This window comes from Odontomachus brunneus, unplaced genomic scaffold, assembly GCF_010583005.1.
Source record: "Odontomachus brunneus isolate Ranch 3 - 2012 unplaced genomic scaffold, Obru_v1 Obru_scaffold_125, whole genome shotgun sequence".
NCBI lineage: Eukaryota > Metazoa > Arthropoda > Insecta > Hymenoptera > Formicidae > Odontomachus > Odontomachus brunneus.
Window position 1 is genome coordinate 61,854 of NW_022639575.1, and position 17,224 is coordinate 79,077.

Consider the following 17,224-nt stretch of genomic DNA (forward strand, 5'->3'; position numbering starts at 1 on the left):
CTTCTCATTGCACCAGTTTTCGGCATTCTTTCTCCATCAGCTATTAAGATGTACGGAGATTTATTAACTACTTGTTCAACTGGTCAATAAAATTTCATCATTTCTTTACTTTACGAATGTGAATAGTTGTTACTGATAATTATATTTTTATCTACTAAATCCGTTCTCCAGATTTAACTATTTGGTCACAATTTTGGAAAAAGTGTCGATTAAACTGTGAAAAACGATAATTTTGAGGATTTTCATGATATTTTTTGGGCATTGGTAACGAATTTTTCTCCTAAATTACATTAATACGCAAAAATATCAACATTTACCTTTAAAATATATTTGCATTCGTTACGGTATGATTTTTCGTTTTCAAGTTACAGCTGACATGAAAATCATTGGTCGCGCGCACTCGGTTTTAATATTATATTATTTTATATATTGTATTCCGGTCACGATTTCCATGGAATGAGTGTAAATAAGCATTTCCAAAGTATTACAATACAGTATAGTATTATTAATACGTAATATCATTTTTATTACGGATCACATGGATTTATTTTCTAAACGAGAGTCAATTTGCGCGGTAATATTCGTGTTCAGCATATTAAAATTATTCAGAATTTAACATTTTAATCTCAAAAGCATTTTCACATTGTTGTCCAGTGTTATTTATCAATTATTATTTAATATTGTTACTTTTTATTATTTATTATTATTTAATATTACTTAATATTTATTATTACGTGTTTTTACTTATTCGTCTTCTTTCAAATTCCTGATAATTCTTCTAACACAACTCGTCAACATCCGCTCAAAAGCGCCGAAAACAGGTGGAGTATCAACCGCTGATGTTTCCTCTTATTTACCGTAACTATCGCGGCATATATCAAGATACACGTGGCTCACCATATATACTGACTCGCGCATAAATTTCCACAATGTCCTTTCGACAAGTAATCGGAAGCGATTAATCTTTTATCGTCCTTCGCGTACAAGCTGCTCTCCAGTACTTTTTGCCGCCTTCGACCACTCCCGAGAGCTGACTCCAGGCTCTCTCATAATTCGATGTCTCTGCTCCTCGAGTCTCGAGCGATTTTCCGCGCGCGAGCGCGCCGTAATCGTAAATCGCGGCGCGATTCTCCGAGTTCAGCGGACAGGAAATTATATTGAGGAAAAAAAAGAACGCGCCGTTTCATGGCTGTTTACCTTGCATTGCGAGAAAAAGCGTGGCGAGAGCACTGCTACATGGCTATGTGAACATTATATATATATACACACACATATATATATACATATATATATATACATATATATATTGCTCCGCAGCCCGCCTGGCTTTATCGAAAGAATGTCGAGTATATTTAACAGGATAATCTCGCTGCGTTATTTCGTTCCGGTCAGCGGTCGCTTCAGGTGCAGACCACGTGCACAGAAAATTTCCGACATGATAATTTTGCCCAAGCTGCTCACCACGCCTCGCCTCTTTTCGCGAGGGAGTCGACATAGGCCGATAGGAGCCGTCATATGGAAGTAGTAGTTCGAGTCAACAATAGTGCCGTACGCGCATCTTCCGAAAGCGTAATGCGCGTAAAGCGTATCTTTGACGTAGAATAAAATATTACATCTTTCGCGCGCATACACACACACACACACACGCATACACACATATAGAGAGAGGCACATGACAATCACGAGCGCGCTGTAAATGGGAAAGAGCTGTAACCGGTGCCGCTTTTAGCAGCCTCGAGCAGCCTTACAAATCCTCTTGGGTCCTCGAAATGAGAAAACTGCGATTTATACCGCTGTTCACCGCTCGACGACTCGCGCATTGTTTTTCATAGACGTCGCGCGCGCGGCGCGTTCGCATAAATTTCCATCCATAATTTAAAGCGCGCGAATCCACCGCCCCCTCGAATGCAGACGTCAGCCTCGGAGGGACCTAATTCCGCGAGACTCCGCGCGCGCGCAAGTTCGTGGGTGTCGTATAGTTGGAGGAGACGCTACATAAAGGTAAACGCGAAGTTTCCCCTCCAAGTTGCGGCCGTGCCGGGCTATCCTTGACTCGGCGTGCGCTTCCACTTCTCGCAAAAGTTTTCCCTCTGCAATTTCCCCGCGTCTGGCCGACTCGAGGCCGTCGAGTGCGCGCTGCATAGCAGCCGCGGAGGAAGCCGAAGAGGAGGACAGGCGCGCGTGTCGCGAAACCTAACCCCCTAACCCCCCGCAAGACAACGTTGTCAACGCCGTCGATCCGCGCGTTCTCTCCGCCGTCGCCGTAGAGACAGAGTCGCGGGATTAGGCGAGGATTCAGCGGAATTTGCGGCGATCGCAGCCATCCTGGCGGTAAACAACGCGATAAATCGTGCCGCGTCGATAGCTCCTAATTCAGCGGAAATTGAGATACAAGTGGCGGTTGCTGCTGGATGTATCGACCGTTGCGCAGCAACTGGCAAAGGCAAAAGCCATCTCCCTCTCATTCTCTCTTTCTTTCTCATTCTCTCCCTCTCTCTCTCTCTCCTCTCTCTCTCCCCCCTTCTCTCATTCTCTCTCTCCCTCCCTCTCTCTCTCTCTCTGTATATATATCCCTTCCTCTCTCTTTCTCTCTCTCTCTTGCGCGCACGGGGATAACGCGTTCAGCCATCAAATATTCGACAGATCCAAATTCGCCGCATTTGCACAACGAATTTTACCAGGGTGATTTCAGGCCCATCCCCCGTTGTGATTTCTCGCTTAATTCTCTCGACTCGCATGTCGATCCAGGAAAAAATACACCGCGCTCGTGTGCTGTTACGAGCACGGACCATTGTTTCGAATAAACATAGGGATTATTTCCGACTCTATAACGTCGAGTGGCGGAATAACCGAAATTATACTGTTTTCCATGCGCGGCGAACCGGACCGTATTTTAACGTATAATACGCAAACCAACCCGGTGCCAGTATCAACCAGTTTCTGTGATTCGCGGAAAAGTAACGAACGTTATATTCACTACAAAGCAGTTGGTTTTTGGAATATTCGTGCAACGACCAATAACATGCGGACAATGCTAAAAATTCATATTAGAGACGTACAATTATGATATATAATGCGTTTGCTTTCTGCACAGAAAAATATCATTCCGCTGCCAAGAGAAGCGGTTACACAGTTGACTTTCCTTCTTCCAAGTAATGGGTATCTTCAACACGGAATATCTCCTCGATATAATAGTCTTCAAATATACCCGTCACAAATTTGAGAAAAGCTTATTATCGTGCGCTCAGCAAAAGGAATTCATTTTCTTTACTCAAGAATGTTACCAAAGAGAAAAAAGGAAAGCGAAGAGAAAATTGCTTCGACTCTAAGTAGTAAGCAAACTGAATTATCCTCCTAATTCGATATTCCTGATTGACAATCCAAAAAGAAATGCAGAAAAGGTGAGTGCTAAAAAGTCGTGCACGAATAATATACGAAGATGCAATATCTTGCATAATTCTGTAGCGAGATTACATGATGTACAAACGTTCTGATCCCTTATTAGGTCCTTTTTAATGTAAATTCACAGAATTAACAGCACGAGTCAATCGACATTGCACACAGTGCCGCGCTTAACACAAGGACTTACGTAGCAGAAGAAAAATTTGAAACTATGAACGTATTTCTCAAACGTGTGGATTATATAGTATTCACGTTATAATGCACATGCTTGGGGAATTCGCGTCTCGCCGTCTCGAATTTTTCTTTTGCTACGTAAGCTCATTTGTTAACTGTGACGATATGTACAACATCGACTAACTCGTGCCGTTAATTCCGTTTATATTGGAAAAATCCAGGGAGGGATCAAAAAGTTTGTATATCGCGCAATCTCGCTACACGATGATATAAGATATTACATCTTTGTACATATTTCGTGCACACGACTTCCTAGTCGTTTACTCACAAGTAAAGCTACCTTTTTGTCACTCGCCGATTTTAATCGGAACTTAGTACACACTTGCAGAGTAGTAAAAATAATAGATATGTTTTTGTACCTGCAATTTTAAAAGTAAAAACACTTTCTGAAAAGTAATTTGGCATATTTGGTTTTGAGGGAATATCTTCGAAACTGTGAGAGATAAAAAACGTTTCAGATAAAAGTTTAATGGTAATTAACGTTCTTGAAAATAATATAATTAAATTTTACAAAATAAATTGATGGTCGTGGTGGTATTTTGTAAAATATCAAATTATTACAAAATTTAATAATACTATTCCGCGACTGAAACATTATAATATATCATAATTGTAAGTCTCTAACGTGGATTTTCAGAATTGTCGCCGAGTATTCAGAATTGTTATCGATTGTAGCACGAATTTTTCGAAAACCGGCTGTTTTGTAGTGAATATAACATTCGTTATTTTTTCGCGAATCACAAACTAATTGATATTGGCATCGCGAACTAGTTGATATTGGCATCGAGTTTATTTGCACTTTACACATTATTACATCTTACGTACAATTTCCTACACTGAGAGAAATTATTCAATAAAAAAATACCAAACAGATATTTTCGATCAAAATATCGATGAATTCTTATATTCGATCCGATTAAATTTAATCGGATATTTCCGATCATAATAGCATTTCATCAGATAAACCGATTAAAAAATCATGAACTGATATTTCTTATCGGATGTTTCTTGATTTAATATAAAAATTCACCGGTATTTTGATCCATTTGTTAATTTCTTTTCGGACAGAAATATTCGTTTGTTAATTTCTTATTGAGTAATTTCTCTCAATGTAGCGCTCAACTCTTGTAGGCTCTTCTTTACAAGCTTTCTTTCTTTGAGATTGTTAATTTCACAGTCTTTCAATATATTAACTCTTATTCTTGATTGAAGTGCTGAACCCTCACTAGGATTCGAAATATATAAATTTATGAAATACTTGAAACGACCTCATTTGAATGCAGTATATATTTTTCTCTGTATATACACTCTGGAGACAGAGTTGAGCATTAATCGAGTGAAATGTTCTTTGACAAAAACAATCGACTAATCAATCATGGAAATTAATCAATCATGTGTAGAGTCACAAACAATTTCATCGAGTGACTAAATTAATTGTTAATCCAACTTTGACGTGATTAATTATACGCCAATTAATAATTATATATTAATTAATAATTAATTTCACCAGTCGATGAAATTATTCGTAATTACATACATGACGATTATAATTAATTTTAATTGTTGATTCGCTACTTAGTCGAAGAAAATTTTCATCGATTAATGCCAAACAATTCTTCTTTAATTAATATCTCGATAATTGTTGCGAATATCGCAAAACAGTATTGGACTTTTTTGTTTATCCGCTTTATGTCCTCACGAGAGATTGTGAAATCGAGCTGTGGCACTCTGTATAAGCGTAAGATATCATAAAGAATAGCTAAAACGCGGCTGCCTTTTAGTATGAATGGATATCGGCTAACAGCTGAAGGCAGAGTAAGAATACGAGCGGCGCGGAACGGCGCCTTTCTCGATGTATCGCGAGCATGGCGCTAAAAAACAGTCACGTCTCAGCCATTTTCGATGAGACCTCGCACTAACAGAACTCGTCCTACAATGTCGCGCACTTTAGCTCGCTAATCTTCTTTTCTTAATATCTCAAAGGAGTGCGGCCAAATGCCTATAAGTCGCTGATCCAGATTCATGATCAAAAAGTTTTGAAGTAATTTTGGATTTAAAATAAAGCTTAGGCTGCGTAGATCATAAGTATGCAAGTGCAAAGTGCTCAGGTTCCAGAGATATGGCTGATGTTCAACTCGGAGAACACTAGCGTCATCTCATGAAATTTTCAATGGGCGATATCTGTGGAACCTGAACACTTTGGTATTTGCAATCTACACGCCATAAACTTTATTTGAAGCCTAAAATGGTTTCAGAACTTTTCATCTATGACCCTGGGCCAATCTTGATCGCACTTTTTCACGTATTGTTTGCAAAATCCAGGGATCCTCGTACTCAGGTTGACGTGTTCTACCTTCACACGTAGTTTTATATGTCTCGATATTTCAGATATCCTGCATAGCTGCCTCAACTAAAAAAATATTGCTGTCTCTCTGTAACGGTTTGCAGAACAAATACTATAGTTGAGGGAGAATCGTAGGGTTTGGTTACGCCATATACAATCTTGAGAATACCGCTCAAACGCGTACTGACAAGCAATAAGAAAGATACCAGTTCCATGGTTGCTATAATTTCGCAAACGAAAGAAACAACTCCGTTAGTGCAACTGAATTTTCTGTTACTTGAGGACCAAGTGAAAAACTCGATTGTAGAAACAGAAAGATTTCTGTAGGAATCCTGTTTCTACTCAGCCAATTGCTCGGCCTCAACCGAGTTTTAATCCAACTAAATGTTCAGACGAATGTTTTTGATCACAGTAACAGAGATAATACTATTTCTCGTCGAATTTGATCCCATTCAGTTAGCCGGACTTGGCTCTTCTCGTGCACGCATGGGCGGAAAGTAACACGAATATTTTCTTGTGGCAATCGTGCTTGAACAAAAGTGACATCCCCTTCTCCTCATTTTCTCTCCGCGCGGACTTTCTAACTGGACCCGTGATCCCGGAAAATGTCGTGGTAACGAGAACTTACCTCCGTGTCGTTCCACCACATGTGAAGCCGGTAGTCCCTGAGTATCGTCGGGTGCTCGTTGATGTGCTCCACCGCGAGCTTCACCGCGGGCATGACGCCGCGGCCGATGTGGCCCTCCGGCACGTGGTTGCCGTACGGGAAGAAACCGGCGATGTAGACGTCGCGCTTCTTGCTGCCGCCAAGATTGATGGGTTTCTGGCCGGCGCACGGGCCGGCCATCAGCAGCCAACACGCGGCCACGACCAGCAGCATGATCGGCGAGCGACGACGACGGCTTTGCCCGCCGCGAATACTCGCCGCCATATCTTCGGCCGTCGTCCCTTCCCGTCCCGTCCTCTTCATCCGATCAGCCCTTCCGACATTTCGCGATCCGAACGCGCGCGCTTTCATCTCGAGCCCTTCCGGGTCAGCGAGTACAAGCCGGACGATAAGCCCGACGCGACGCACGTCGCCATTCGTCCACCGACTTTCGCTCGCATGACGAAAAACCGGACACCACCGTTGTGGGGAGAGATGAACTCGATGATACCGAGCGTGCGATTCTCTTTTCCCTCTGTCCGCGACCTCGCGATCGATTTATTAGGACGATCGCTCTTGTTCACGAGTTAATGTGCGCTGCATCTCGCATCAGTCGGGCCAGGACGCCCTCTATACGATTGCGATGTCCTCGCGCGAGCTCTCGACAAAAGGACCGTTCGACTGCATCATCAACTTGAGGCATGATTACTTTCATCGGCTACGAAATCGTGTACGAATTACGCGAGATCGGAGGCTCGCGGAAGAGAGGATCGAGTGCGAGCGACGCGATACGTGTCCATTGTCGCGCTCGAGGAAAGCAATTTCCCGAGACTTCTGTCGCGCGAATTCAACGCAGGTTGAATTCAGCCGGTTAGACGGACAGATCGTCGTTTCCGCGAGCGGAAACCCGCGGGGCTTTGTGCGGTCGATACGGGGACAGCGGCGGAAACTGCCGATACTTGGCTGAAGAACACGTCGCGCATGTACCGCTTCTTTACTGCGGGCTCGAGTTTTGCGGCTATCCGGGGACCGGGGAAGCCCGTCGTAAACGTCGCGCGCGCCGGTAATGCGCGCCGTCCTTTATCTCAATGTTTCATTCCGGACGATCGCACCTTCGACGCTTCGTGGGGCGTGCTCGTCGACGGCGCGTCCGACAGTTGCCTCTCCGTTGAATCTGCAAGCAAGCAAGCACAAGTGCGATTCGTCAAGTTATTCCTTCCCGTCAGATTAGACTCTCGCGAACTCGATATTACTCCCCAAAAGATACTTTGAATCTAAGCGAGATCCAACCTGACTTCGTAACCACAATAATCATAGATTCTAGATAAGAAATTTATTTAGCTTCTGGTTAGAAATGTAATGTTTTTTTTAAACAAGTGAATCTAAGTGGGAAACAGACGCAATTAGTTATCTTCAACGCTTTCCTGAAGATTTTTTCTGGTTTATATTTTAAACTAGAATTGAAACAACGCAGAGAAAATACTTTGGGATTTAGCCAAATTGCCTACAATAATCGTTCTAGAAAGGAAATCTATGCAGTTTCTGGTTAGAAATGTAATGTTTTAAACAAGCGAATTTACCCGAGTCGAAATTTTGATCTTACTTTCAGCTTTACTGAATGTTCCATTCAACACTTATTTTAATATACTGAATCTTACATCAACCTCTTTTGATTCTACTTAACCTACTTATCCGAATCGAAATTTTGATGCTACTTTCCGTTTCAGTATTCCATTCAACACCTATCTTGACATTAAAGAAAATGAAAAGGGAAATTTCCCTTTATTAGAGACATCATCAGAGTCAAAGTAGGGGTAAATTGTATCATTAGAGTTAAACCTACTTTGCTAACTTAGTTCTTGTGCGTTGTAGAATTCAAGATTTAACCTAGGGCCAAAATTTTAACTTGGGTAAGTGGGAAACCCAAACAGATTACATAATCCCCAACGTTTCTCAAAGATTTTCTCTTGTTTATATCTTAGGCTAAAATTGAGCAAAACATATGAAACACTTTGAGAAGTTATTCCTTATGTAAAATTTCTTATGTATTCCCAAAGTCTATATACATACACATGTAAAGAGTAAATACCCAAAGTGTTTGCGAGAAAAATCATTATATAGAAATTGTAATAGAAAGCATTTGAGCTAAATGAAAGTCAATGTATAAATATCCGATAAATTCTTCCTATCTATAAATGTTTGAAATCGTCAAATTATCTTCAGATATACAAATGTATTTTATCACACTTGTTGTATTTTGTATAAAATAAAAATATATTATTTTACGTTTTAACATAAAATAATGTAAGCCAGAGAAAATACTTGTATTGTCTTTATTGCATCAATAAAAAAACTGATGCAGAGAAGACTTTAAAAAACTCGAGTCTTCTTAATATTTCTATTCCGATTCTAGACAGAGAATCCATGTTTAGGACAATAATAGAGTTCTCAATTGATATTGTAGTGGGATAATCTATTTTGAGACAAGAATCGGATTCCCAACTGGTATCGTAGTGGGATAATCTATTTTGGGACAAAGTTAGGCATTCTGATTGGAATCTAACCTGCATTTGGGAAAATACTAAGAAATTTCCATGCGGGTCGAGGTGGGACATGTCGTCCCTGTCAAGAGTCAACTGAGCGAGTATCACGATAACATCGTCTCTTGTTGCTGGAGGACTCGCTGCGGAGACGACGCGAATGCGGTTAGCCATAGCTTCTCGCCGGGGATTAATGAAGATTAATGAGGAACACGAATAAGGTTAATGGGGAATAATGGAACTTGATGAGGAATCACACTGAGTACGGGAAATCTCGAGCACACCGAGCAGCAGCGTCGTCCTCGAGAGCCGTCGGCCCCTCGCCGTCCCGTTCACCCCGCCGATACTCCCCTCGTTTACTATCGCGATGCATTTGCCCGGAGAAAATGCAAACGCGACGGCCGCCTCGTCGATAACTGTCGAAAATCACTCGCGAGAGAGTTAGATCCCCATCTAAAGTGAGCCGCTCGAATCTATTTAAGTACCTGTTACCACGGCGCGCAGGTTTAACGTGTCGCTGTTAAAGCCCGCGCGATAACGTGCGTCATATCCGAAATTAGAGGTTTATCTCGTTTGGTGTCATCCATGTAGCGCGTCGCTCGAGGGCGGCAAGAGGAAGAGAAGAGAAAGAGAGAGAGAGAGAGAGAGAGAGAGAGAGAAAGTGTGAGAAAGTAAGAAAGCCGGTTCAATTTAAGGACGAAGAAACTCAACCCTCTCTTTCTTACTCACGCGCGCGCGCGCGCTATCAAAGTAGATAAATAAAGTTCGCGATTCTATCTAAAGTTTAATCCCGCAGCCGCGAGGCGCTATCGAGTCGGGCAAAGGGTTGGAACTGCTTTACATTGTCGCCGTTAACTTACCGCCGACCTGGCCCACTTTCCGCCATTGCGCACTTGATCCGCGCGACGCGAAGCTCTCTTGGAAATAACATATCCTCGGAACGAGAACGACGACGATGACGACGACGACGACGACGACGACAACGTCGAATTCAGCAGTCGCGGCGGATCGTCGACGCCGCGATTCCTCGGTCGCGTACGTACGGCACCGATAGCGTCATGCGAACTTTTCCATTCCTCCGGCCACGGCACGTACCCTGGAAACGCGGCAAGACAACACCCCCCTCCCCGTGCCCCTCCGATTACAGGCGGAATCGAGTAAATCTATTTGCGTCCGCGACGGAAGCGTCCCATCTCGGCCTGATAAAAAAATAAACGAGAGAAAAGGGAAACGGTCGCGCTCCAGGGACATCTCGTATGCGCGAGCGCGAAATATTGGGCTGATCCATAAGATCCTGCAGATTCTTGTCCATTTGGCATCCGCATATTGGTATTACGAGGGTGATTTCCGTACAGTTGGCCGTCTACATGTGCGCTTTGATGGCTGACATTTCAGAGTGTAGTTTGCGTAGTGTGAGTGTGACAGTGTGTGCTTAAAGAAGAAGTGCAGTTGTTTTGTTGCGGCTCGAAAGTGGAAGGCAGTAATGAGCTTTTCCGTTGCATTATGCCTCTTTGCTTTAGCAAAAATTTGTTAGAGTTTGGCTGGGATGTTTCGCCTCACTCACCCTCATTCACCCGACATTGCTCCATTCTCCCTCTTCCCTTTGATTATCGTCTGTTTCGTTCGTTACGGAACTACCTTGGCGGTATAAAGTTTGCTCCTTTAAAGATGTGGAAAATCACTCAGAACGAGGGAACTCCTTCCCTCCGGAAAAGCACAGGAGTTTTACGAGAGGCGGATTATGAAATTGCGTGAAAGATGGCGAAAGAGATTGCCTAATAAGACGGCGCACGCATATTGCTAATTAAAATGATTTTAAAAGAATAAAATTTTTACGAGAATAAAATTTCAATTTTGTTTAAAAATCCTCCTACGAACTCATGGATTAACCTAATATTATAATCGTCATTCCAAATCCCGAATTTACTTATGTATAACTTCCAATATCCCGACTTGAAATTTTAGCCCTATTAAACTTTGAACTCTACAACACTCTCTAGTAATAGCTAAGTTAGCAAAGTAGGTTTAATTTTAATGATACAATTTACTCCTACTTTGACTCTGATGAAATTTTTCCGAAATTTGCTTTTTCATTTTCTTTAGCGCCAAAATAAGCGTTGAATGGAATAATGAAGCTGAAAGCAACATCAAAATTTCGATTCGAATGAGTTGAATAGAATAAAAAAAAGGTTGACGTATATTCCAGTGGATCAAGATAGGTGTTGAATGGAATAGTAAGGCCGAAAGTGAGATCAAAATTTTAACTCGGGATCAATTATACATAATATGAGAGAACAGAACGCTTTTCCAAATCGAAATTTTTGCTTTATGTTAAATCTTGAATTTTACAACGTAGCAGAAGCTAAGTTAATAAATAAACTAGGTAGCAAAGGTTTAATTCTAATGATTCAATTTAGTCCTGCTTTGACTCTGATGATGTTCGAATTTTCTTTTTCACTTTTTTTAGCGTTAAAATAAGTTGTATTATAGGCTTCAGAATATCAAAATAGGTGTTGAATGGAATAGTGAGGCTGAAAGTAGGATCAAAATTTAGACTCAAGTCAATTAAATAGAATTAAAAGAGGATAAAAAAGATTGATGTAGATTTCAGAGTATCACAATAGTTGTTGAATGGAATAGTGAAGCTAAAAGTAGAATCAAAATTTCGATTCGGATTTATTTCTCTTTTTTCGCTTTATATCGTTGTTTATAACAAAAATAAAATACGGCATTCCAATTTTGATTAAAAATCCGCACGAACCCATGGGTTAACCCAATATTGTAATCGTTATTCAAAGTTTCGGGTTTACTTCTGCATATTATAACTTCCAATATATCGATTATATAATATGAGAGAACCAGGATACGCCTCTTTTTCTCTTCTTTCATTTTATAACGTTGTTTTTAACGAGAACGAGATGCAACATTTCAATTTTGTTCAAAAATCCGCACGAATCCATGAATCAACCCAACACATATCCCGGTTGAATATTCGATACAAATCCGTTTCGGCCGTCGCCCGCGCGAGCCGCTTGATAACATTTTGTCGCGCATTTTACCTCAGGACAGAGTCTAACGATGCCTTCGTCGCATTATCGTATCTTACAAGATTGCCGGACGGGTGAAGGATGATCAGGAAAATTGAGATGGAAAGGGCTGGATTAGGGTGGAGAGGATTGATGGCGTTGTCCGGAACGGAGGAAGATTATAGGGATGTTAATGGCTTAGGAATCTATCCGTAATGAACATGGATTTGAGGTTGATGCAGCTACGAGAGGGATTGGGCACGGGAGAAGTGTATAGAGGAGGGCGGGGGGAGGGAAACGCGGAAAGCCGGTATCACACAGCATTCCGGGAATGTGTGAAACGGATCTGCTTAACGTGTTTCCTAGAGGACAACGAAGAGGATGGATAATGTTCCGTAGTGAGAGGGACAGACTCGCGTGGCCGGTGTCAATAATTGGGAAGGAAGATGAAAGCGGTTGGACAGCCGGTCGGGTCATGCCGGTAACTTTTTTTCATGGAGATCGGCAGCGCGCCAGAAAGAAGAAGCGAAACGGCGACAAAGGGTTGTCGGTGAGTGGGAAAAAAAGTCAATGACTGCGGACGCGCGATTCGCCACCAAATTTTTGTGCACGGGATACCTTTTTATTTTAACATGATTCTCTCTTTCTCCCTCGCCCTTCCCTCTCTCTCTCTCTCCCCTTTCTGCTCAACTTCGGTCGCGGATATCTCCAAGTTTTCCTGGAGGTAATTTTTCAGACTCTCTCTTAGCCGCCGGCTTTTGTTATCCCGGTAAACTTTGCGTACACTCGATAAACATTCGCGAAACTTGGCGCGATGCTCTCTCGCGCCCGCGCGCGCGCGCGCGCGCGTTCCTTTAAATTCGAACGAAGCTCCCGCAAAAATGTATGCGTTACGAAGAGCAACTTTCTTCGAAACTATGTTCAACCTGATAAGTTCGGCGGGTCGCATGGCAACATTAGCGGAACGACCATTTTGCTCGGCGAGATTTCGAAGTTACGCTCGGGACGCGATAGCTTTGACTCTAGCGTGCAAGCAACAGTAAGAAAGAGAGATGAAATTAGAGTCTTGCTCGCATCTTGCGGAGAACTAACTCCCGCCCGCGCCCTGATACTTTCTTATCAGTTTTATGAATCTGTAACTATTGGGTTGTGCAGTAAGTAATGTCGGATCGTTCAGGTGAAATGAAACGATTGTATTCTCGCGTCGTTGTGACTTTATGAAGCAATGTACGCGCCGCTTCGATCTTCCGCGATTCTTCACATACATTGTCTTATAAAATTATACAAAGTATCTGACAATAGTACGTAATATTTTCGTATACATGTAGATTTTTTGTACATTCGTATGTACATGTAGATTAGATCAAGCTGAACAATAAACTCGTCCCCCATTTTGCAAAAAACTATACAGATTTTTTTAGATATTAACCAAAAGAGATTCGAAGACGGTCGTGCGCAATCAATTGGTCAATCTTCTTTGATCAGTAACTCAAAAATTTACGTGATTATTTGGAAAATAATAAAGGACTTTCTTGTTCAATTTAATCTGATCTACAAGCACATAAAAGCATGTCGCCATCACAGCTCATTTAAGCTTCATCATAACGCGTGATTATTCACAAATTTTCCTTCATTAATTTGCAAAGTGGTAGAAGATTCTTTCGTTTAATTTAACCTAATTTAACAAGCACACGGCAGCTAGCGTCATCATCACAATTCACTTGCCGCAAAGCATATGATTATTCAACAATCCTTTTTAATTAACAAGTTAAAAATCTACATAATTATCTGCAAAATGGTAGAGTATTTACTTGTTTAATTTAACCTAATCTACACAACAAGCGTTGTGATCACAGCTTATTTGCCGCATAGCATGTGATTATTTACCAATTTCCTTTAGTCGACAACTCAAAAATCTACGTAATTACTTGCAAAATGGTAAAAAATTTTCCTTGTTCAATTTAATTTAATGTGCACGTACATGACTTTTATACGTTAGCGTCAGATACTCTGTATAATATTAAATAATAACGACAGTTAATAACGACATTATAAAATTACATCATTTTATCGCATGTGAAAAATACTAGATTATTTATTACACAAAATCAAAAACCATCGTAAATTATTATTATTTTAAATAACTGAAAGATCCATTGCTTGTTCAGTAACGGCGGAGAGGAGGATCAAGAGTTCAGCAACGAATCGAGAATCGCGCATTCCTCTCAGGACTGATAATCGAATCGTTCTCTCGAGATGAATTTAATGGAGAGCGTGTCAGACTGATCGAATCTTTCACGAAATTAGTGGCGATAAAATTTGAACGTGCTTCGATCCCTGTCACGATTGGCCGATGCGTCAAGAATGGCTCGTAGAACGACCTCGTGCGGTACTCGAAATGACGATCGATGCATTCCCAGTTGACTTCCTACCTTTTAGAACGTACGTCGATGTAGAACGTCTACCCGACGTAAAACGTGACGTTATTAAAGCTGCTTAAGGCAGCTCCTAGGTGCTTCGCCAATGATGCGCAATGAAATTTAAACTCAGCACAGGCACGCCTAATCGAGATTCCGGGATGATCTCGTTCCGCGAGCGCGTTATTAATATAGAGTTGGAAGTAAGTTACTCGTGACCATTGAAACGTCGCCGACCTCGTAGCATTAACGAGGCAGAAGTGGCTTTGAAATAATTCAACGTCTCGCTCGCTCGCTCGCTCGTCCGTTGCCTCGATTCAGAGGAGACTTATTAGAATCGTCACACAATTACGAGTTGTGCGACTCCAAGAGTTTTTGCGGAAGTCGATTATTTCGCAGTTGCGCTCCTAAATCCGTTCAAATCAAAAGTCGATCGCGAGATATCCGCACGGGGAAACTGAAGAGGCGGCCTGGGGGTGGCGAGAGCACGGAAAAGAGCGATAGCGCGAAAGGGAGGAAGAGGTACGGATGAAGAAAGAGAGAGCGAGCGAAACGTTATAAACGTCTCTCGGGGATTCGAAAGGTTAAATGTAATGCCGATACATTTTTAATCACGTCCGTATCGTGCCGGGCATCGCGCGATTTCATTCCACGGACGATCATTAGCCGTCGGCATTTACCGCTCAATGGATTCGTTCGAGTGCCACTTTCCAGTCTCATTGTCAACAATCTCAAGCGACGGCCTCGGCGCTCTTGCGCGGAGAGAGCGCGATATTGTGCCGTGCCAAGTGCCTCGCCGAGATGACCTACAATTGCTGTTTAAGTGGCCCGGTACGAAGCCAGTTATTACACAGTCGTAAACGCTCGCGTTCAATTTCCGGTCGCGAAACAACCCTCCTTGTCCGCGGAGACGACCCTGCCAGCTCTCCCGATGACAACGGGCTCAGCGCCGTGTTTAAAAAGGCCACGCGCGACATCGGACGTCATGTCGAACGGGATTCCTCCCTTTCTTTTTGCCCCGTCTCCCCGAGCTTTCGTTTCTCGTTACATGTTACGGGCATTACGCGCGCATCACGGTCGATTCCAAACTTTGCCGTAGAAGTACGAGACCGTGCCTCAGGAATGCCCGTCTCCATTTTTAATTTGCATCGCACGACGACGACGACGGCGGCCATCCCCTTGTTCCGACCGAGCAATTCTTCTCTCTTTCGGCGCGCGGAATCTCGCGACATTCAAAGTTTCAGTCCGCGACGGGGGTAGCGGGGGTTTGTTAGCTCAAGCCTTCTACAGCCCCCGGCCGTCTGCAGCCCGGCACCGTTTCCGGCTGCTCTCCCCGCGCGTCCCGCGCGCGCACACAGCCACTTTAACCGGAGAATACCGCCACGGCTCTTTCTCTCTCCTCCGCCGTCGGTGGTGCCATCGTCAGCACCGTCACCGCGCTCCCGGGATCTTCAGGGTACACAAACACTTAGCCGCCTTTTCAGCTCCGGTAATGCGGAAGCTCTCTCCCCGTCCGCGCCAGCCCTTCGCCTCCCCCCGTCGCGCGCCGCCCCGGAAAGAGGAGTATAATTTTCTCAGTTTAGCACCACCGTGTTTATTACGACAGCCGAGAGGATATCGAACGCCCGTTTACACTCGCCCCCGTGAAAGCCTCTCGTCATTCCTCTCGCGTGCGTGTAAGTCGGCGAGAAGAAAACGAAAGAAATTTCAAGTACGATCGCGTCCCGATGAAACGCGATGATTCCGCGCCGCAAGGGCGTCGTTAGAAAGGTCAAAAAATTCCCGCTTCTCACGCTTCTCCTCCTCATCCGTACGTCCTTCCTTCCTTCCTTCCTTCCGACGCCGCAAAAGGCGGGTGAGTACGCCTTGAGCGTTTCACGTCGGGAAATATGACAACCTGTATGACTGTCGCCGGTTCGCACCACACTTCCTTGAAGAGACGCGATATTTTCCGTCACGTTTGACAAATCCCAGCCATGGTGGGAGGGGAGTTCATAAATTTTTCCGAGGCGATGACTACCATCTCGGTGAGAAAATATCGCCACTTCCAGTTACGGCTACATTCACACGTAAGAACGCGCGAACGTTACACCGAGTAAGCTCCGATCCCACGAGAAGTACAAATCGCCGGGCGAACCGATTGTCTCTAAATAATTAATTCCGCCGAGCCAACCACCTCGACCGCGGCCGCCTCCACCGTCGCCGCACTATCGCTCCCAAAAGCTCGATCAATATCGAATAACGGAACTGTCAAAAATAAAACGTTAGTTGTCGAGCCGCGGGGCTGAAAAATGGTAAAGCGAGACGGCTGGACAGACGGGCGAACGAACGAGCGAACGGACGGACGAACAAAGTCGCGCGCAGTTTGTCAATTTTTCACGCGATCGCTCGCGGATCGCCTACGAATTTGTTTTTCCCCGGGAGTCACGCTGTCGCGAATGCACGTTTCCCCTCTTTCTCTCGCCTCCACTTCACCCTCTCTGCAGAAGTAGGTCCGGAAGAATCCGTCGAGTGAAGTTACATTTAACTCCTAACTTATACGCGGTCTTTCTCTTTCTTTGTCTCTCTCTCTCTCTCTCTCTCTCTCTCTCTCTCTCTCTCTCTCTCTCTCTCTC

At 43.4% G+C, this 17,224-nt stretch overlaps 1 protein-coding gene across 6 annotated transcripts in view; it reads right to left on the minus strand.

Moving 5' to 3' along the window:
- LOC116849750 (gamma-aminobutyric acid type B receptor subunit 2) overlaps window positions 1–17,224 on the minus strand; it is a 43,550-nt gene that overhangs the window by 18,486 nt on the left and 7,840 nt on the right. For 5 of the 6 annotated variants that reach the window (XM_032827206.1, XM_032827203.1, XM_032827201.1 and 2 more), the window contains exon 2: window positions 6,609–7,800. In XM_032827206.1, coding sequence (XP_032683097.1) covers window positions 6,609–6,998 — 390 coding nt within the window. In that variant the 5' untranslated portion in view covers window positions 6,999–7,800. Of the gene's footprint in view, window positions 1–6,608; window positions 7,801–9,190; window positions 9,406–17,224 lie in introns of those variants that run through there. The other variant, XM_032827202.1, reaches the window with a different exon arrangement.